Below are 22247 nucleotides of genomic sequence, written 5' to 3'. Positions count from 1 at the left end.
TTCTTGGCCATTTTTCAGAGAATGTGAATGATAACACAAAAACTTTTCTTTCACTCATGGTTATTATTTGGCTGAAGTCATTTAATATCAATCAACCGTGTATACTATTTTTAAATCATAATGACAACAGAAACTGTCCAAATGACTCTGATCAAAAGTTTACACACCCCATTTCTTAATACCATGCATTACTCCCTTTAACATCAATGACAGCTTGAAGTCTTTTGTGGCATTTGTAGATGAGGCTCCTTATCTTCTCAATGGTAAAAGCTGCCCATTCTGCTTGGCAAAAAGCCTCCAGTTTCTGTAAATTCTTGGGCTGTCTTGCATGAACTGCACGTTTGAGATCTCCCCAGAGTGGCTCAATGATATTGAGGTCGGGAGACTGAGATGGCCCCTGCAGAACCTTCTCTTTATTCTGCTGTAGCTAATGTCAGGTCGACTTGTCCTTGAGTTATGGATCATTGTCATGTCGGAATGTCCAAGTAGGTCCTATGTGCAGCTTCCTGGCTGATGAATGCAAATGTTCCTCCAGTATTTTTGATAACATACTGCATTCATCTTGACATAATTTTTACCCAAATTTCCTTTGCCTTTGTAGCTCACACATCCCCAAAACTTCAGCTATCCACCTCCGTGTTTCACAGTAGGAATGGTGTACCTTTCATCATAGGCCTTGTTGACTCCTCTCCAAATGTATGGTTGTGGCCAAAAAGCAAAATTTTGGTCTCATCACTCCAAATTACTTTGTGCCAGAAGGTTTGAGGCTTGTCACTGTGCTGTTTAGTATATTGTAAGCGGGATACTTTGTAGCATTTGCGTAGTAATGGCTTTCTTCTGACGATTAGACCATGCAGCCCATCTTTCTTCAAGTGACACCCCACATGTTTTCAGAGGATCCTGTATTTCACCTGAAGTTATTTGTGGGTTTTTCTTTGTATCCCGAACTATTTTTCTAGGGGTTGTGGCTGAAATTTTAGTTGGTCTACCTGACCGTGGTTTGGTTTCAATAGAGCCCCTCGTTTTCAACTTCTTGATTAGAGTTTGAACACTGCTGATTGACATTCTCAATTCCTTGGATATATTTTTTTTATCCCTTTCCTGTTTTATACAGTTCAACTACCTTTTCCCACAGATCCTTTGACAATTATTTTGCTTTCCCCATGACTCAGAATCCAGAAACCTCAGTGCAGTACTGGATGAAAGATGCAAGGGTCTGTCAGGAATCCAGAAACTCATTGACCTTTTTATTAAACACACACTAATTACAAGCAAACAGATCACAGGTGAGAATGGTTACTTTTAATAGCCATTCAAACCCCTTTGTGTCAACTTGGGTGCATGTTATCAGGCCAAAATCACCAGGGTATGTAAACTTTTGATCAGGGTAATTTGGGTAGTTTCTGTTGTGATTATGATTTAAAAAGAGTAAACACAGTTGTGTTCTGTCTCAAGGACATATAGCTAACCTTCTTGTCCCAATAACTTCAGATACCATATTTCTTTGATCTTAGTTTTAGAACAAGCCAGGTGAAAGTACAAAATAACAGAAATAGACCTCAATAAGTACAATATTGCATAAAATACAGCATACATTGCAGAAACAACAATATACAATATAGGATCAGATAGTAAATACGAACTTTTTAAGTTCTCTAAGGGGTGATGGCAATGGATTGAGAAAGACCTTTTGCTTCTTGCAATGTCTTGTAAAAATGGTGACTGGTTCACTTCCTGTGAAAATTCTACCCAGAATTCCCTTCTTATTAACAACTTCCTTAACTACACATAGTAACTCTAAATAAACAGAGCTGCAGAAATACCAAAAAGGAACGCTAGATGGACCCTGCTCACCACTTATGATTGTCTTATGTAAATTACACACTTTACATGTAAATTTAACAACACAGGTACAAATAGTCAGTATAAACCTCTGATGGACAGAACCGTTGATTGATAATAAATGGCGTCAACCAAACACTAGCCATGAGTGTAAGAAAAGTTTTTGTATTATCATTCATATTCTCTGAAAAATGGCCAAGAAATCATAAATTATGTAAACTTTGAGCACAACTGTATATACTGTATATATACTACACTGACTGACTGCACACTACACTACCTACCTAATCTCCATTCATTCACTATATACGGCCGCTGCAGCCTTATATAGTGTGGGGCATGAATTTAGCCCCCAGGCCATGATTGGCCAAAGAAACCCTGCCTTCGGCCAATCATAGCTCTCACAACACATTGAGCTGTGATTGGCCAAAGCATACAGGTCAAGGTGCATGCTTTGGCCAATCAGCAGCTTTCAATGCACTGCAATCTTGCAGTGGATTATAGAGTGCTCCACAGGGCTTGAATTTGACACGAATGCCCCATATGTTCGTGTCGAACATCAGGACCATCCCTAATTATGACTTTACCTTGCAGGGGAAAGAAAAAAAAATGTCCAGCGGTATACAACCGCTTTAATACTTTACAGTATATGCAAGGTTAGTGACTCACCAAGTAGTGAAGAAAAAATGAGACTGACAGTCCTGGAGCTTGTTCCTTCAAAAACAAATCAGCAAAGGCAGATTATATTTCCCTGCCATGAAAGGTTCCTTAAAAGCAAGATAATGTGTAAAAATTTGACCATGAAATATTAATATGGCAATGTGTACATTTCTTCTCAGTTTGACCGTATTATCATTTGTGTTTTCCTGGAGAAAGATGAAGAGATCTATCTCAAGAAGCTTCCTGAATATTTCCCTTTGGGTAAGTTAGTTCTCACTGTTTTTAATATAAAACATTTATTATTTTATTTATATTTACTGAAGAATAGGGGTAAATGATTGTTTCATAAGCCTTTATTGCACAGGTGGAGCAGGCTTGTTTGAAGGAGGTTTCATTAGAACTAAAGATGAATAATGTATTCTTAACCCCCTGTAATGAATGACAAGTAACAGTTTCATTATTTAATAACAATCCTTCCTAAGTCAATAAACACAGTAAATGTCTTTCAACTGTCTTTTTGCCATTCAATTTAAATTGGCATAGGACACCACAAAGCGGTATTGCCGTACAGCATATAGTTGTACTAAATATTCAGCTTGGCACAGAGCATACCTTGCTTTGGCTCCTATGGCGCCAAAAGTTTTCCTTAAAGTATTAAATGTATAACGGTATTGTTAAAAGCAGGGAGGAAACTCACAAGCTGCCAAAAGCAAAATAAAAATATAAACAAAAATGGAAAGTAAGCTGCTGCAGACATCCCAGTAGTGATCCCACACCAAAGAGAACAAATGATAGATGAATTGGTGCTTACTAAAACAAATAATGAAAACCTAACAATAAACACCCTACCAGGGGTCCTAACCCCTGGGGAAAAGCACAACAATCTGTGAACACAATTAACCCAAGGGTGAGTAATCAGTGACAAATAGTTCATGTTCACACAATGAACAATGCATAAATTAAATAAATAATAGTTCATATACAGTGGGGAAAAAAATTATTTGATTCTCTGCAGATTTTGTCATAATCAGCATTTTTCTTCCTAAAAACATGAGGCCCCCTCCTCAAGAAGGCACATGTACAGGCATGCCAATGAACATCTAAATGATTCAGAGAAGGATTGTGAGAAAGTGCTCAACTTGTCGTGTTTGGAGGAAGAAAAATGCTGACTATGACCCTAAGAACACAATCCCTACCGTCAAGCAAAAGTACAGGCTGACTTTGCCACACTGAGGGGCCAATAGACGGTGGCCACATATTGTAAAATCTTGGATGAGAACCTTCTTCCCTCAGCCAGAACACTGAAAATGGGCCATGGATGGGTCTTCCAGCATGACAATGACCCAAAACATACCACCAAGGCTACAAAGGAGTGGCTCAAGAAGAAGCACATTAAGGTCATGGAGTGGCCTAGTCAGTCTCCAGACCTTAATCCTATAGAAAATTTATAAAGGGAGCTAAAATTTCAAGTTGCCAAGAGACAGCCAAGACCCTTAAGGATTTAGAGATCTGTAAAGAAGAGTGCACCAAAATCTTTCCTGGGATGTGTGCAAACATGGCCACCAACTACAAGAAATGTCCTACCTCTATGTGCTTGCCAAAAAGGGTTTCTCCACCAAGTATTAAGTCATGTTTTTCTTGGGGATCAAATACTTGTTCTACTCACTGAACTGCAGTAGCTCAGGAAAAGGACTCAAGAGGGCAAGAAATTAGAATAGGTAGGCACACACACACACAACGTTGACTCTTGATCCCTTCAGTCAACTCTAGTCTAAACAGCATCGACAGCCCCACTCCCAACCTGCCCTGCTCCTGTCCTGCAGACCCGCACACGAGGCTCTGGCCGCTCTGCTTTGCTCCCTTGCACCATGACATCACACGACACGCTCGGGAACCGCCTCCACGAGAGCAGCCCGAACACAATGTAGCAGGGACTCGGATGGTTTCGGCCAGCTCTGGACCGAGCCGAACATCACAGCTATATTTTTTACTGGCAACTTTTTCCTTTTACTGGCATTTACTGGCATGAGAAAATTGCCTGTTTTTTACTGGCTGCCAGTAAAAATACTGATGGTTGGCAACACTGCTGCGCAGGCATGTTCCAGCATTGTCACCATCAGGAAGCCCATCATGACCAATGACTTGAAGCTGCTGCTCGAGCAAGGCGTGCCTCCCAACTTTCTGAGATGAGAAAGAGGGACACCTTCTAGCTTTTTAAAATAGCAAATTAGATAATTAAGCAAAAGGATGAAGGTTTTAGCTCAGCTCAGAATAAAACTTTTGATAGTTCAATGGTAAATTTTCATAGAAATATGTGCGTCATCCCAAAAAGCGGGACTACGAAGAAGGAAAGAGGGACAAAGGGATTTGGTTCCAACACAAGGACAATCTCTGCATATGAGAAAATTATATAGACAGGATGTGGCTGAAGAAGTCTGAAGGAAATCTGCAGCAGTGGAATAAAAAAATGTAAAAGCGTGAAAACAGTATTTTACAAAAGAAGAAAAAAATATGACAATTGATTAAGATACATAGTGCTGTAGCCAACTAAATGTCATCTAGTTAGGGCTTACATTTACTTTTACACATAGCATGATCACAGGTTTGTTAGTGAGAACGTGCTTAAAAATAGTTCAGGAAATGAGTGATGATGACGTTTTGTAATAAAATATAAATATGGCGTGCAGTTAAGTGTTTATTTAGCCATGGGCAACATTCCTCCCCCCCCCTCATTTCAGGACATAAATATCCTAGTATGCCCCGTCGGCTCCTGGTAGTCAGTGCATGCTTGCTGAAACTTAAAAGTCTGCAGCAGCTGGAGGGACGTTGGATGCCCACGATTGGTTTAGATAATCACTACATAAAAGAATAATGAAGTCTCCACTGAGATAGAGAAAACATAATTCACAGGCAAGAGGAGGGACAGCTGCAATCCATGCTTAGAGATGTTAGCGGATCAAAGGAGTTGGGGTGCTATGGGACTACACAGTGATTCTGGGGATTTCTGGGACTTGTTGCTGCAAAGACTCCCACTCCATCTGTAGTACTTCACTACAATTCTCATTTGAGTGCTGCATGTTTATCCATGCAAGAGTCTGTTAACTCGTATTAGACCCGTACTTCTAAATGTATTTATTTCTTACAGTATATAGTAGTGAAGCCTACGAATGATTCTTGTGTTTGTTTTTAAAATTGTAAAAAAAAAAAGTGGGATCCGAATAACTTGAATACAAGACGGCAACAGTCCTTAATTAAGAATTAAACATCTTTGCATTTTAAACCCAACTCTTTTTAGGAATTGAAAAGTTTTGCACTGCATTGAATCTGTCATTCACACAAAAAGAAAGTACAGTTTTCATTTTAATAATAAATAAGAAAGTATATCAACCAAACTGCTGCTGGGAGCAGCCTGGAAGTGCCATCTTCTCTTGTAAAAATTTGTAAATGAATTCGCCTGTTCAGTTTAGTCTGCTGTGGACGGTTTTATATAGACTGCAGAGAAATTGCAGCTTTAAAAAATGAAATAACAAAAAAGATGATGAAATGATGAGCAGGTTAGGAATTGACCTTGTATGAGGAAGTATATAAGCCTTTACTATGGATATAAGCAGGCTTAGTGATAGGATATAACTCCAATTTAATTGTAAACCAAATTCAGTTAAGTGTTTTTTTAAGGCCCCTTTCACACGTGCTGCCAGATCAGGTCCACCTGTCAGTTTTTCAGGCAGACCGGATTGGACCCTCCAATCTCTTCTATGGAGTGGCGGATGTCAGAGGACACGTCTGCTGACACCGACCGCCATCTGATACGATCCTGTCTGCCAAAAACAGACGGATCGTAGTTCTATTCCCCATTCGTCCACTGGATCGGATCAGATGGAAACGTACAGGCAATCTGTTTCCATCTGATTGCCCCATAGAGGAGAGCAGGACTGTGTCCATGTCTGCTCTGCATAGAGGAGCGGACATGGATCTGTCATCCTCCTGCTCAGCAGGGATCAGCCAGCAGATTCCGCATAGCGGAGGCACCTGTGTGAAAGGGGCCTTAAGATGATTTCCAGGTATGTATTTTTTTTACATAGTTACATTGGTCCAACTTGTAACCAATGTAATTATGTACTGTATATACCATACCTGGCTGATGCCCCTGGAGGCTGGAAATCACTGCACTAGAGACCGCTACTCCAGTGATCTCTGCTTGTATCTGGGCCCCATGCTGAGCCACTGTCCTGCTGCATGGTGAACACAGGAATTTGGCCACTCAGCACAGGTGCCATTCAAACAATGCTTTGCATCTTCTGCATCCTGACTGGATGAGGTGGAGAGGCGGGGAGGCGACGTCACGTACTCCACTTTGTTCATTCAGAAAATGCTTTACATTAATTCAAATGCAAGACATTATCTGAATGGAGCCCATGCTAAGGCTTCAACCTCCTGTGTTCAGAATGCAGCAGGATAGCCGCTCAGCATGGGACCTGGAAGCAAGTGGAGATCACTGGAGTAATGGTGTCTGCTTCAGTGATTTATAGATTCCACATGCATCAGCCAGGTATGGGACAGTATATGCATAGTTACATTGGTCCAAGCTAGATGTAACTATGTATAAAATATCCATACCTGGAATTCCTCTTTAATAATGCAAACTGAAGACATTAGTGGTATATTCCCCTTTCACATCATACTGTAATTGTGATTAAAAGTCCTGACTGGTCACAGCGTACAACATTGATGAAATATGTCGTCAGCACACCAACAAGTTTATTGCATGGTTACATTGGTCCAGCTTGGACAAATGTAAGTATGCATATTCCATATCTGTGGGATCCCTCTGTAAGCTGGAAATCACTGCAGTAATCACAGCCTGATAGCCACTGTCTTCCAGGTCTAGTGCCATGCTACTGCCCCTACTGCATAGTATCCACAGGGGTTTGCCTGCCTGGCATGGTTACTATTCACAGAACACCTTGCATTTTCTGATTGGACGAGACGGAGATGCAGATGTCACAAACTCCACCTCAGCCAATCAGAGGACACCTTGCATTCATTGAGAAAATTGGAAGGTGTTCTTCAAATGGTGATAGAGCCAAGCAAGAAACCCTCTGTGGTTGCTCTGCAGCAGGGCAGCCATTCAAGGCAGGACCTGGATGCCAGTGGGGTTAACTATAGTAGTAGTAGATGCAATTACTACAGTGATTTTCAGCTTCTACAGGGATCCCATAGGTATGGTATATGTATATATGTATATATATATATATATATATATATTGGCCCGAGCTAGACCTATGTAACTATGCAATAAAATCAATATCTGGAATTCAGCTGTAGATGTTATTAAGCATTAGTAATTGCATTTCAAATAATCTGTATATGTGGAAAATAAATAGTCAAAGCATCCCAGATGACAAAAAACATACCTGTGGAGAAGTAAAAGGAGCCCAGGGGCAGAGTCATAAGAACATCATTAAAACGTACCAATTATTATTGATGGATGTTTACATAGATAAATATGAACTACCCAATTACAACGAGAAGGCAGATAGGCAGCTGAAATCACTCTCGGTTAAATGCACCTCTCATATCTGTACAATTCAAGCAGCTGCTGGGTATATTCATGATTCTGTTATCAATTGATGCACATGTCAGGTTACAGGAAGATCTGCTAGTATCTAGAGACAAATAATGTGGATATGAGACAGGTTAATCGATTTGCTCAGATTACAGCTCTATGTGTTTTTCCAGCATAAAACAGAAGCCTTTGTCAGTCTTCAGGGTAAGATCATTGTGTGAAAGTCAGACAGCTAACCTGCTAGTGTGTGCTAAGTGCCTGCACGCTAATGGTGCTTACAATTTTTACTGTACTCACATTTCTAATATGAATGTGTTCATTAATACTGTACATTAGTATATTGCAAAGTTGTGTCAAATTTTTAATGCATACTAATTGCTTTGTAGGTTTGGCTCTTTATTGTATACTTTACATAGTGACATTTTACTTTAGGAATGTCTCATCATTCGCACAAAAGTAACAAATAATATCCATAAAGTTTGTAATATGAGTGTAATGTCAGTTTCTATTTGTTGGCTTTCATCAAGCGAAGGTAGCATTCCCTAACATTTCCTAAGATTGAGCAAAAGAACATTTGACAATAAGAGTTAAAAAACATTTACCAATAAAAAAAAAAAAATAGCCTAATGCTACAAGCTAAGAACGTTCAACTAGCAGGGGAAATAATATGAGACAGACTTCAGCACTGTGTAAATAGTATGTGGAGTTTCCTGTATGAATGGCTGATTGAATGAGTGTTATTACCACTGTTAAATGTGACAGTTTCCTGCTCAGGGGTTTTAGTTGCTAGGGAGCAGGTACATGCCAGCGTCCTAACAACCAGTGACTCATTCCTGTTCAACACATTCAATTAGTGTTATCACATCCAGTTCAGGGCTATGGACCCTGCTTTGGTCTTTATGACATCAGTACCCTAGACTGCTAATGTGTAGGGGAGAAGAGACTGTGGGGACCGGTCAAGCAGCAGGACGAGAACTGAAGATTCGAGTAAGTAAATCTACTTTTTTTGTTCCCCTAGACCTAAACAAGCAAAAAAAAGGATAGGTTTACCTTTTAGGAACATGTTACATGTTACACACGTACTTAGGGTGTAATATACTTGCCTCCCACCACCAGAGTCTCCTTCCCTGTGACAGTGGCTGGGGGTTCCCCTCCCTCGTAGTCGCTGTAACACAAAAATCATGATTTTAAAAAGTGGTCTTTGAATGAGTAAAATGCAAGTCCTGTCCACCAATGCAGCAGAGGGCTTGTAGTTGTCAATAGACTATGAGCTTGATGATCAGCGCCCTTGCCGTCCATTAACACTCCTTACAGCTCTGAAACGTATAGCCCATACAGAGGTACGGGCACAGAGATATAGGCTGTGCCTGCAGAAGTCTAAAATTGTGCCCTCAATCCACTGATTGAGCAATTGTGCAATGCTCTGCCAGCTCCTGTGAAAAAATAATGAATGCACATTTCTTATTCCTGCAGAAATATGTGCATTTATAATTTTTTTCATTAAGGTAAACCTTGCCTTTAATCCTTGCAGTGCTGGTGCAGCCTTACTGCAAAGAATAATTGGAGTTTGGTTGAATGGTTGAGTCATGGTTGAATGGTTTTATGACTATTTTAGGCAACAATAGAAACGTATTGCTTTAAGAACATATTAATAGATGGCATTAGCCAGTGTATTCCAATGGGCAACAAATTTAAAATAACTAAAGTTTAAACTGTGTGGCTAAATTTGAGTATAAGGAGGCATATTAAGGAGAAAAAAAATAATTGCTAAAAAAAAAAAAGACCAAGGGGTCACCATCAGCATTCCATTACTAAAATGAATACAATAAGAAATACAGTGCCTTGAAAAAGTATTCACATCCCTTGAAATTTTACACATTTTGTTATGTTACAACCAAAAACGGGTTCCTGGGGGATCAGGAAGGAATTGGGGGATCAGGAAGGAATTTTTTTCCCCTGCTGTAGCAAATTGGAGCATGCTCTGCTAGGGGTTTTTTTCGCCTTCCTCTGGATCAATTGTGGGCATAAAATTGGGTATTTGTATTGTACGATTATTTTTTATTTTATTTATTTGTTTTTAAGGTTGAACTGGATGGACTTGTGTCTTTTTTCAACCTGACTAACTATGTAACTATGTAAATGTATTTTATTGGCATTTTATGTGATAAACACAAAGTGGCACATAATTGTGAAGTGGAAAGAAAATGATAAATGGTTTTCAAATTTTTTTTACAAATAAATATCTGAAAACCGTGGCATGCATTTGTATTCAGCCCCCTGAGTCAATACTTTGTAGAACCACCTTTCACTGCAATTACAGCTGTAAGTCTTTTTGGGTATGTCTCTACCACTTTTGAACATCTAGAGAGTTTTTTTTCCCATTATTATTTGCAAAATAGCTCAAGCTCTGGATCTCTTTAGCTCCTCCAGAGTTAACATGGACCTTTTGACTGCTTCTCTGATTAATGCTCTCCTGTCAGTTTAGGTGGACAGCCATGTCTTGGTAGATCTGCCATTGTGCCATGCTCTTTTCATTTTTTGGATAATGGATTGATGGATTGATCAGTGCTCTGTGAGATGTTCGGAGCCTGGGATATTTTTTTATAACCTAACCCTGCTTTAAACCTCTCCGCAACTCTATCCCTGACCTGTCTGGTGTGTTCCTTGGCCTTCATAATGCTGTTTTTCACTTATGTTCTCGAACAAACCTCCGAGGGCTTAACTGAAGAGCTGTATTTATATTGAGATTAAATTACACACAGGTGGACTCTATTTACTAAAACTAAGTGACTTCTGAAGGCTATTGGTTCCACTAGATTTTAGTTGAGGATATCAGAGTAAATAATAATAATAAGTAATATCAATAAGTAGTATTAGTACAAATGTACGCCACACTTTTCAGATGTTTTTTTAAATTGAAAACCATTTATAATTTTCTTTCTACTTCACAATTAGGCATGTGCATTCGTTTTCGTCTGAATGCATTTTCGTCCGAATTTCAGGTATTTTCGTTTTCGTTTTGACAAACGATAACGAAAGCACAGAATCCGAAAAATGAAAGATCCGACATAAATAAATGATTTATTTTCGTTTTCCTTGTTACAACAGTTCGATATAGAATAGGAGATTCGACGTGACTCTGACAATAACAATCTGTGTCTATAGAACCTGTGATCGAATGTGCCTAACCTTACCTCTATTAGTCCAAGATAAATATAGAGAAAATATTCGACAGAGAAAAATGATTTGACAGAGAGAAAAGATTCTGCAAGTTACTGTTCTAAAAAGTGTTTGGGGACCTAAGTCCTGCCCCAGGGGACATGTATCAATGCAAAAAAAAGTTTTAAAAATGGACGTTTTTTCGGGAGCAGTGATTTTAATAATGATTAAAGTGAAACAATAAAAGTATAATATTCCTTTAAATTTCGTAGCTGGGGGGTGTCTATAGTATGCCTGTGAAGGGGCGCATGTTTCTGGTGCTTACAACTGTCCCTGCACAAAGTGTCATTTATGCAGGAAAAAAAGTCCTTTAAAATCACTCGCAGCTATTATGAATTGTCGGCTCCGTAATACAGAGAATACTCATTGAAAGTCATTGATAAAAAAATAAATAAATAAATAAATATAAAAGCATGGGGGTCCCCCAAATTCACTTACCAGGCCCTTCAGGTCTGGTATGGATATTAAGGGGAACCTCGCGTCAAATGTAAAAAAAAATTGACGTAAAACAAAAACAAAAACAAAAACAAAAAGATTCCAGCGGTGGTAATCCACTCTTGCTATCCAGCGACGGATGATATCTCTCCAGCGATGGTTGATCTGATCCAGCGCAGCGAATCCATCCATCTTCTGTCTACACGAAGGAGACACTGCGGGGATCCCGGCGGCCTGACGTTTGTTATATGCGGAGGGCGGGGCCACCCGTCACCTGACCCCGCCCCCTCTGACGCAAGGGGAAACCCGGGCTTCCCCGTGACGTATGGGTGACCCCGCCCCCCTCTGATGTAACGGAAACCTGCCTGTGTTACATCAGAGGGGGCGGGGTCATCCATATGTCATGGGGAAGCCCGGGTTTCCCCTTGCGTCAGAGGGGGGCGGGGTCAGGTGATGGGTGGCCCCGCCCTCCGCATATAACAAAGGTCAGGCCCCCAGGATCCCCGCAGTGTCTCCTCTGTGGAGACAGAAGATGGATGGATTCGCTGCGCTGGATCAGATCAACCATTGCTGGAGAGATATCATCCGTCGCTGGATAGCAAGAGTGGATTACCACTACTGGAATCTTTTTTTTATTTTTAATAAAGGAATTTTTCAAAAGTGTGTTTGTCTTATTTAACAATTTTTTACACTTTCTTTGTGAAATGGTAGGGGTACTTTTGTACTCCCTTACCATTTCAAACAGGGGTGGCGGGATCTGGGGGTCCCCTTGTTAAAGGGGGCTTCCAGGTTCTGATAAGCCCCCCGCCCGCAGACCCCCACAAACAGGGTTGTGGGGATGAGGCCCTTCTCCACATCAACATGGGGACAAGGTGCTTTGAGGGGTCACAGACCCCCAAAGCATCCTCCCAATGTTGAGGGCATGTAGCCTGGTATGGTTCAGGAGGGAGGGGGGGCGCTCTCTCGTCCCCCCCTCTTTTCCTGCGGCCTGCCAGGTTGTGTGCTCGGATAAAGGGTCTGGTATGGATTTTTAGGGGGAACCCCACGTCAATTTTTTTTTTAATTTGATGCAGGGTTCCCCTTAATATCCATACCAGACCTGAAGGGCCTGGTAATTGAATTTGGGGGACCCCCACGCTTTTTTATTTATTTTTTATTTTTTTATCAATGACTTTCAATGAGTGTTCTCTATATTACGGAGCCAAAAATTCATAATAGCTGCGAGTGATTTTAAAGGACTTTTTTTCCTGCATAAATGACACTTTGTGCAGGGACAGTTCTAAGCACCAGAAACATGCGCCCCTTCACATGCATACTATAGACACCCCCCAGCTACGAAATTTAAAGGAATATTACACTTTTATTGTTTCACTTTAATCATTATTAAAATCACGGCTCCCGAAAAAACGTCCATTTTTAAAACTTTTTTTTGCGTTGATACATGTCCCCTGGGGCAGGACCCAGGTCCCCAAACACTTTTTAGGACAGTAACTTGCATATTAGCCTTTAAAATTAGCATTTTAGATTTTGAACGTTGGAGTCCCATAGACTTTAATAGGGTTCTAAAGTTCACACGAAGTATGCTATATACTAGCTCCGTCGAATCTTCTTTATACATTCGACAGACACCATAAGCCTTCAAAGACAGATTTGATTGTAATTCATGTGGATTTTTGGACGAATGCAATTTTTGAACAAAAAACGAAATAAATAAAAACGAATTTCGGGAGTGACTAAATAAATTAAATATTTTACTCTGCACATGTCTATTCACAATTATGTATCACTTTCTGTTGGTCTATCATATAAAATCCCAATAAAATACGTTTGTTTTTGGTTGTAACATGACAAAATGTGGAAAATTTCAAGGGGTATGAATACTTTTTCAAGGCACTGTATAAGAGCACAATCAGGGCAGCAAGAATAGACCACGAGAGATGCAGAGGTGAGTGAAAAGAATCCCACAAAAAATGTATACGTATATTATTAGGAAAAAGGCAAAGCTGGAGTCAATTGGCCCCATAAAGGACAATCTGAGAATTTTGATTACAAGTGACAAGGAGAAGGCAATTGTGTTAAGTGCATTCTTTTCTGGAGGCGTGTAATAGTTTTTTAGAATTATAGCAGAAAACTTTCCCTTGTGGGTAAAAGAAGCCAGTGCCTGATGGCGTACACCTGTGAGTCCTTAAAGAACTTAGCCAGGTTATTTCTACATTGTATTGAATTGTACCAGATGATTGGCAAAAAGCTAGCATGGTACCTATTTTACAAAAATGGCCAAGACACATGGAAACCTGGTAACTACAGACCAGTAAGCTGAACATCAATAGTATTTAAGCAACTGGAAAGAATGATAAGGGACTACATCCAAGAATCTGCTGATGAAAACAGTAACATTAGTAGCAACCAACATGGATTTATGAAGACCAACATTTTAACATTCTGTAAGGAGGTGAGCTGTAATTTGGATAGAGGATGGCCTGTGGACAGGGTGTATTTGGACGTCATCAAAGCATTCAATACAGTACCCCATAATCGCTTAATTTACAAATTGAGGTCAGTTGGCATTGACAATAGCATATGTAGCTGGATAGAAAGCTGGTTACAGGAGTGTGTCCAGAGTGTGGTGATGAATGCAATATTTCCTAATTGACTAGGTAATTGGTCCAGAGGACCAATTCTGTTTAACTTATTCATCAAAAATATAGAGGTTGGAAGAAAAAGTTCATTCTCTGATACAAAGCTAAGCCGAGCACTAACCTCACAGCACAATATAGCTACTTTACAGGAAGACCTTGAGAGAGGAGGGCAAATACATGGCAAATGATGTTTAATGTTGCTAAACGTAAAGTAATTTACTTGGGGGCTAAAAATATGAATGCAGGTTACATGCTAAAGGGAGAACCTCTGGAGTAATCCAGGATGGAAGAGGATCTGGGTCCCCTAGTAGATCACAGGCTCAGGAATAGCATGCAATGCCAAGCTGCAGCAAGCAAGGCCAGTAGACTGCTATCTTGCATTAAAAAGGGTATCTACTCAAGAGTTAAAACTATAATTCTGCCACCGTACAAAGCTCCAATTCGGCAATATCTTGAATATGTCATCCAGCTCTGGTCTCCAGTCTTCAGGAAGGATGTGCTGGAACTGGAGAGAGTTTAAAGGACAAAGCTGATAATGAAACTTGAGCACCCCAGTTATGAGGAACGGCTACACACATGCTTATAATAGGAGATATGATTGAAATATACAAAATACAGTGCCTTGCGAAAGTATTCGGCCCCCTTGAACTTTTCAACCTTTTGCCACATTTCAGGCTTCAAACATAAAGAAATAAAATTTTAATTTTTTGTGAAGAATCACCAACAAGTGGGACACAATTGTGAAGTGGAATGAAATCTATTGGATATTTTAAACTTTTTTAGCAAATAAAAAAACTGAAAAGTGGTGCGTGCAAAATTATTCGGCCCCTTTACTTTCAGTGCAGCAAACTCACTTCAGAAGTTCAGCGAGGATCTCTGAATGATCCAATGTTGTCCTAAATGACTGATGGTGATAAATAGAATCCACCTGTGTGTAATCAAGTCTCTGTATAAATGCACCTGCTCTGTGATAGTCTCAGGGTTCTGTTAAAAGCGCAGAGAGCATCATGAAGACCAAGGAACACACCAGGCAGGTCCGTAATACTGTTTTGGAGAAGTTTAAAGCCGGATTTGGATACAAAAAGATTTCCCAAGCTTTAAACATCCCAAGGAGCACTGTGCAAGTGATCATTTTGAAATGGAAGGAGTATCAGACCACTGCAAATCTACCAAGACCTGGCCGTCCCTCTAAACTTTCAGCTCAGACAAGGAGAAGACTGATCAGAGATGCAGCCAAGAGGCCCATGATCACTCTGGATGAACTGCAGAGAACTACAGCTGAGGTGGGAGAGTCTGTCCATAGGACAACAATCAGTTGTACACTGCACAAATCTGGCCTTTATGGAAGAGTGGCAAGAAGAAAGCCATTTCTCAAAGATATCCATAAAAAGTCTCGCCTAAAGTTTGCCACAAGCCACCTGGGAGACACACCAAACATGTGGAAGAAGGTGCTCTGGTCAGATGAAACCAAAATCAAACTTTTTGCCCACAATGCAAAATGATATGTTTAGCGTAAAAGCAACACAGCTTATCACCCTCAACACACCATCCCCACTGTCAAACATGGTGGTGGCAGCATGATGGTTTGGGCCTGCTTTTCTTCAGCAGGGACAGGGAAGATGGTTAAAATTGAGGGGAAGATGGATGCAGCCAAATACAGGACCATTCTAGATGAAAACCTGTTGGAGTCTGCAAAAGACCTGAAACTGGGACGGAGATTTATCTTCCAAAAAGACAATGATCCCAAACATACAGCAAAATCTACAAAGGAATGGTTCACAAATAAACGTATCCAGGTGTTAGAATGGCCAAGTCAAAGTCCAGACCTGAATCCAATCGAGAATCTGTGGAAAGAGCTGAAAACTGCTGTTCACAAACGCTCTCCATCCAACCTCACTGAGCTCGAGCTGTTTTGCAAGGAAGAATGGGCAAGAATTTCAGTCTCTCCATGTGCAAAACTGATAGAGACATACCCCAATCGACTTGCAGCTGTAATCGCAGCAAAAGGTGGCTCTACAAAGTATTAACGCAAGGGGGCCGAATAATTTTGCACGCCCCACTTTTCATTTTTTTTATTAGTTAAAAAAGTTTCAAAAATCCAATAGATTTCGTTCCACTTCACAATTGTGTCCCACTTGTTGGTGATTCTTCACAAAAAATTAAAATGTTATATCTTTATGTTTGAAGCCTGAAATGTGGCAAAAGGTTGAAAAGTTCAAGGGGGCCGAATACTTTCGCAAGGCACTGTATCTAAATGGTGATTCTAGCATGGGGAGGAAAACATTCCTGTTTCAGGTTGCTAAAAAGGACACACGGCCGCTCAGTGAAGTTAAATGAGAATGTCATGAACCAGATGTGACCAGAACTGTGTGACTGCGACAAAGTGAACCAGACACAAATAAGTGAAGGTAAATTTATTAAGCAAACGCATACAAATGTGAACACACCACCAATACAAACTAAGTGAACAAACTAACAACCAAACAGTGCAGATAAGCAAATAAACCAGTATAATGTAACAAAGGGAGTACCAGAATCGTAGTCAAGCCAGGCCGGGGTCATAAATAGGAGGTAAGCAGAATAGGGGGACAAGGAGAGAGGGAACAGGTACAGGAGGCAGGATGCAGGGATCAGGGATGCAGGGATCAGGTAACAGGGATCAGGTAACAGGGATCAGGTAACAGGGATCAGGTAACAGGGATCAGGTATCAAACAGGCTGCAGGTCAGGGCTCAAGGACAATACCAAGGCGAAGTGTATATGAACTTGCCGGGTATTTATAATGGCTGCTGTCAGTCATGTGACGCCTGACTGCAGAGGGCAATACCTGCTCCATACTGCCAGGATCCCTCCGCTGGTGGACACCAGTACTGCGGACCAAAGATGACATAATTCCAGCAGGAGACACCTGCTGGTGGATCGCAGTACTGCATGCCAAATGATTGATATTACCAGCGGAGGGAACCTTTCCTGACAGTACCCCCCCTCAAAGGAGCGACCTCCGGACGCTCCAACTAGCAGTTGCTGGGGAAAGTCCACTGCGTCAAGCTGGGCTATGGGCAAAGTCACATTAGGTTGGGTAACAGACACTTCAAGCAGAGCAGCAGACAGAACCACATCGGGCCGGGAAGCTGGCACGTCAAGCTGGAAGGCGGGCAGCGGCACGTCAGGCTGGAAGGCGGGCAGCGGCACGTCAGGCTGGAAGGCGGGCAGCGGCACGTCAGGCTGGCAGCGGCACGTCAGGCTGGAAGGCAGGCACATCAGGCTGGACAGCAGGCACATCAGGCTGGACGGCATCGGACTGCAATGCCGGGACATCAGACTGGAAGGCGTCGGACTGCGAGGCCGGGACATCAGACTGGAAGGCGTCGGACTGCGAGGCCGGGACATCAGACTGGAAGGCGTCAGACTGCGAGGCCGGGACATCAGACTGGAAGGCGTCAGACTGCGAGGCCGGGACATCAGACTGGAAGGCATCAGACTGCGAGGCCGGGACATCAGACTGGAAGGCATCAGACTGCGAGGCCGGGACATCAGACTGGAAGGCATCAGACTGCGAGGCCGGGACATCAGACTGGAAGGCATCAGACTGCGAGGCCGGGACATCAGACTGGAAGGCATCAGACTGCGAGGCCGGGACATCAGACTGGAAGGCATCAGACTGCGAGGCCGGGACATCAGACTGGAAGGCATCAGACTGCGAGGCCGGGACATCAGACTGGAAGGCATCAGACTGCGAGGCCGGGACATCAGACTGGAAGGCATCAGACTGCGAGGCCGGGACATCAGACTGGAAGGCATCAGACTGCGAGGCCGGGACATCAGACTGGAAGGCATCAGACTGCGAGGCCGGGACATCAGACTGGAAGGCATCAGACTGCGAGGCCGGGACATCAGACTGGAAGGCATCAGACTGCGAGGCCGGGACATCAGACTGGAAGGCATCAGACTGCGAGGCCGGGACATCAGACTGGAAGGCATCAGACTGGAAGGCATCAGACTGGAAGGCCGGGACATCAGACTGGAAGGCATCAGACTGCGAGGCCGGGACATCAGACTGGAAGGCATCAGACTGGAAGGCATCAGACTGGAAGGCCGGGACATCAGACTGGAAGGAATCAGACTGCGAGGCCGGGACATCAGACTGCGAGGCATCGGACTGCAAGGCCGGAACATCAGACTGGAAGGTATCGGACTGCAAGGCCGGAACATCAGACTGGAAGGCATCGGACTGCAAGGCCGGAACATCAGACTGGAAGGCATCAGACTGCAAGGCCGAAACATCAGACTGGAAGGCATCAGACTGGAAGGCCGGGACATCAGACTGGAAGGCCGGGACATCAGACTGGAAGGCCGGGGCATCAGACTGGAAGGCCGGGGCATCAGACTGGAAGGCCGGGGCATCAGACTGGAAGGCATCAGACTGGAAGGCCGGGGCATCAGACTGGAAGGCATCAGACTGGAAGGCCTGGGCATCAGACTGGAAGGCATCAGACTGGAAGGCCGGGGCATCAGACTGGAAGGCCGGGGCATCAGACTGGAAGGCATCAGACTGGAAGGCCGGGGCATCAGACTGGAAGGCATAAGACTGGAAGGCCGGGGCATCAGACTGGAAGGCATCAGACTGGAAGGCCGGGGCATCAGACTGGAAGGCATCAGGCTGGAAGGCCGGGGCATCAGACTGGAAGGCATCAGGCTGGAAGGCCGGGGCATCAGACTGGAAGGCATCAGGCTGGAAGGCCGGGGCATCAGACTGGAAGGCGTCAGACTGGAAGGCCGGGGCATCAGACTGGAAGGCGTCGGACTGGAAGGCCGGGGCATCAGACTGGAAGGCGTCGGACTGGAAGGCCGGGGCATCAGACTGGAAGGCGTCGGACTGGAAGGCCGGGGCATCAGACTGGAAGGCGTCGGACTGGAAGGCCGGGGCATCAGACTGGAAGGCATCGGACTGGAAGGCCGGGGCATCAGACTGGAAGGCATCGGACTGGAAGGCCGGGGCATCAGACTGGAAGGCATCGGACTGGAAGGCCGGGGCATCAGACTGGAAGGCATCGGACTGGAAGGCCGGGGCATCAGACTGGAAGGCATCGGACTGGAAGGCCGGGGCATCAGACTGGAAGACATCAGACTGCAAGGCCGGGACATCAGACTGCAAGGCCAGGACATCAGACTGCAAGGCATCAGGCTGGAAGGCGTCTGGCTGGAAGGCCGGGACATCAGGCTGGAAGGCGTCTGGCTGGAAGGCCGGGACATCAGGCTGGAAGGCGTCTGGCTGGAAGGCCGGGACATCAGGCTGGAAGGCGTCTGGCTGGAAGGCCGGGACATCAGGCTGGAAGGCGTCTGGCTGGAAGGCCGGGACATCAGGCTGGAAGGCGTCTGGCTGGAAGGCCGGGACATCAGGCTGGAAGGCGTCTGGCTGGAAGGCCGGGACATCAGGCTGGAAGGCGTCTGGCTGGAAGGCCGGGGCATCAGACTGGAAGGCGTCGGACTGGAAGGCCGGGGCATCAGACTGGAAGGCGTCGGACTGGAAGGCCGGGGCATCAGACTGGAAGGCGTCGGACTGGAAGGCCGGGGCATCAGACTGGAAGGCGTCGGACTGGAAGGCCGGGGCATCAGACTGGAAGGCGTCGGACTGGAAGGCCGGGGCATCAGACTGGAAGGCGTCGGACTGGAAGGCCGGGGCATCAGACTGGAAGGCATCGGACTGGAAGGCCGGGGCATCAGACTGGAAGGCATCGGACTGGAAGGCCGGGGCATCAGACTGGAAGGCATCAGACTGGAAGGCCGGGACATCAGACTGCAAGGCCAGGACATCAGACTGCAAGGCATCAGGCTGGAAGGCGTCTGGCTGGAAGGCGTCTGGCTGGAAGGCCGGGACATCAGGCTGGAAGGCGTCTGGCTGGAAGGCCGGGACATCAGGCTGGAAGGCGTCTGGCTGGAAGGCCGGGACATCAGGCTGGAAGGCGTCTGGCTGGAAGGCCGGGACATCAGGCTGGAAGGCGTCTGGCTGGAAGGCCGGGACATCAGGCTGGAAGGCGTCTGGCTGGAAGGCCGGGACATCAGGCTGGAAGGCGTCTGGCTGGAAGGCCGGGACATCAGGCTGGAACTCCGGCTCTGGCACTCCGGGCTGGGACAGATTGGTAGGTGTGGAGGCAGGTTGGGTTAATGGTATGATCATTTTGGTTGGGAAAAACTTTCGCTTTTTCTTTGGCTTAGCTACTGAAGTTCTGTAGGTGACTGCAGGACTGTAAATAAGGGGTGCAGCAGACTGGAAAGGAGGATTGTGATATGGCAGGGAAGAGGTACCAGTAGCTGGGGAAAGAACTTGTGGGTTTGTAGACAGTGGAGAGGAGGCAGGTGGGTTGAATGCAGGATAAGTACAGGGAGTAGAGACTGGATAGGAGTATTTGGTTGGGAGCAGCGTGTACTGGGCTGCAACTGAGGTTGACATGGCTGATGGGGAAACATACTTTTGGGTAGGCTCATACCTGATGGCAGAGGTGGATTGTTTGGCTGGGGCTGATTGCACCATGTCAGACCATGCTGAAAGTATGGGTTGTACAAACTGAAGTTTTAAGCCTCCCTGTCTAACCAAAGACTGAGCAGATACAATGCACTCAGCAATCACCTGTGGGGAACAGGCTGAGTAGTGTTCACGAAAATCAGAAGGATCATCTTCAAAAAGCCATACTAAAGATACAACCTGATTCATATCAAAAGGAGGAGTGAAATCATCACAGCCATCTGGGATACAGGGCAGGGCTAGCTCAGTACAGATCTTTATCAAAGGCTGCACCTCCCCAAACAATATATAACCCTGATCAACCAGGGAGTGAGCCAAACGCATAGCTGCAAACAACTGGTCACTAGACCATCCTTTCAAAGCCTGGCGGCAATAATCACCACTCTCAGATGCCAGCAGAGAAAGATAAATGATCTCATCAGCATTCATGTTTGCAACCAAACTGAAGCAAATGGTTCCCCTGTGCAGCCACTTCTGGTCAGGAATGGCCTTGGTATTCTGTCATGAACCAGATGTGACCAGAACTGTGTGACTGCGACAAAGTGAACCAGACACAAATAAGTGAAGGTAAATTTATTAAGCAAACGCATACAAATGTGAACACACCACCAATACAAACTAAGTGAACAAACTAACAACCAAACAGTGCAGATAAGCAAATAAACCAGTATAATGTAACAAAGGGAGTACCAGAATCGTAGTCAAGCCAGGCCGGGGTCATAAATAGGAGGTAAGCAGAATAGGGGGACAAGGAGAGAGGGAACAGGTACAGGAGGCAGGATGCAGGGATCAGGGATCAGGTAACAGGGATCAGGTAACAGGGATCAGGTAACAGGGATCAGGTAACAGGGATCAGGTAACAGGGATCAGGTAACAGGGATCAGGTAACAGGGATCAGGTAACAGGGATCAGGTAACAGGTAACAGGGATCAGGTAACAGGGATCAGGTAACAGGGATCAGGTAACAGGGATCAGGTATCAAACAGGCTGCAGGTCAGGGCTCAAGGACAATACCAAGGCGAAGTGTATATGAACTTGCCGGGTATTTATAATGGCTGCTGTCAGTCATGTGACGCCTGACTGCAGAGGGCAATACCTGCTCCATACTGCCAGGATCCCTCCGCTGGTGGACACCAGTACTGCGGACCAAAGATGACATAATTCCAGCAGGAGACACCTGCTGGTGGATCGCAGTACTGCATGCCAAATGATTGATATTACCAGCGGAGGGAACCTTTCCTGACAGAGAAGTGGATTAAAGTGGTTGTAAACCCCATTTATGAGGGTTGAACTAAGCACATATATATGTAGTATTTACTTGTCTCTAGCCAAAGCTCTAAGTGTTGTTTCTCTCTGGGGCTTCG

At 44.2% G+C, this 22247-nt stretch overlaps 1 protein-coding gene across 2 annotated transcripts in view; it reads left to right on the top strand.

The window, feature by feature from the left end:
- The window catches only part of MACROD1 (mono-ADP ribosylhydrolase 1), a 1237218-nt gene that overhangs the window by 1201750 nt on the left and 13221 nt on the right, over positions 1 to 22247 (top strand). The window contains exons 9-10 of one of the 2 annotated variants that reach the window (XM_077455770.1): positions 2682 to 2763; positions 8242 to 8272. In XM_077455770.1, the coding sequence (XP_077311896.1) occupies positions 2682 to 2763; positions 8242 to 8246 (87 nt within the window). In that variant the 3' untranslated portion in view covers positions 8247 to 8272. The remainder of the gene's footprint in view (positions 1 to 2681; positions 2764 to 8241; positions 8273 to 22247) is intronic. The other variant, XM_077455769.1, reaches the window with a different exon arrangement.

The sequence above is a fragment of the Lithobates pipiens genome, unplaced genomic scaffold (assembly GCF_037356315.1).
Source record: "Lithobates pipiens isolate NorthernLeopardFrog02 unplaced genomic scaffold, aLitPip1_a1.2 Scaffold_10, whole genome shotgun sequence".
In the NCBI taxonomy this organism is placed as follows: domain Eukaryota; kingdom Metazoa; phylum Chordata; class Amphibia; order Anura; family Ranidae; genus Lithobates; species Lithobates pipiens.
This window is presented reverse-complemented; position numbering and strand designations above follow the sequence as displayed.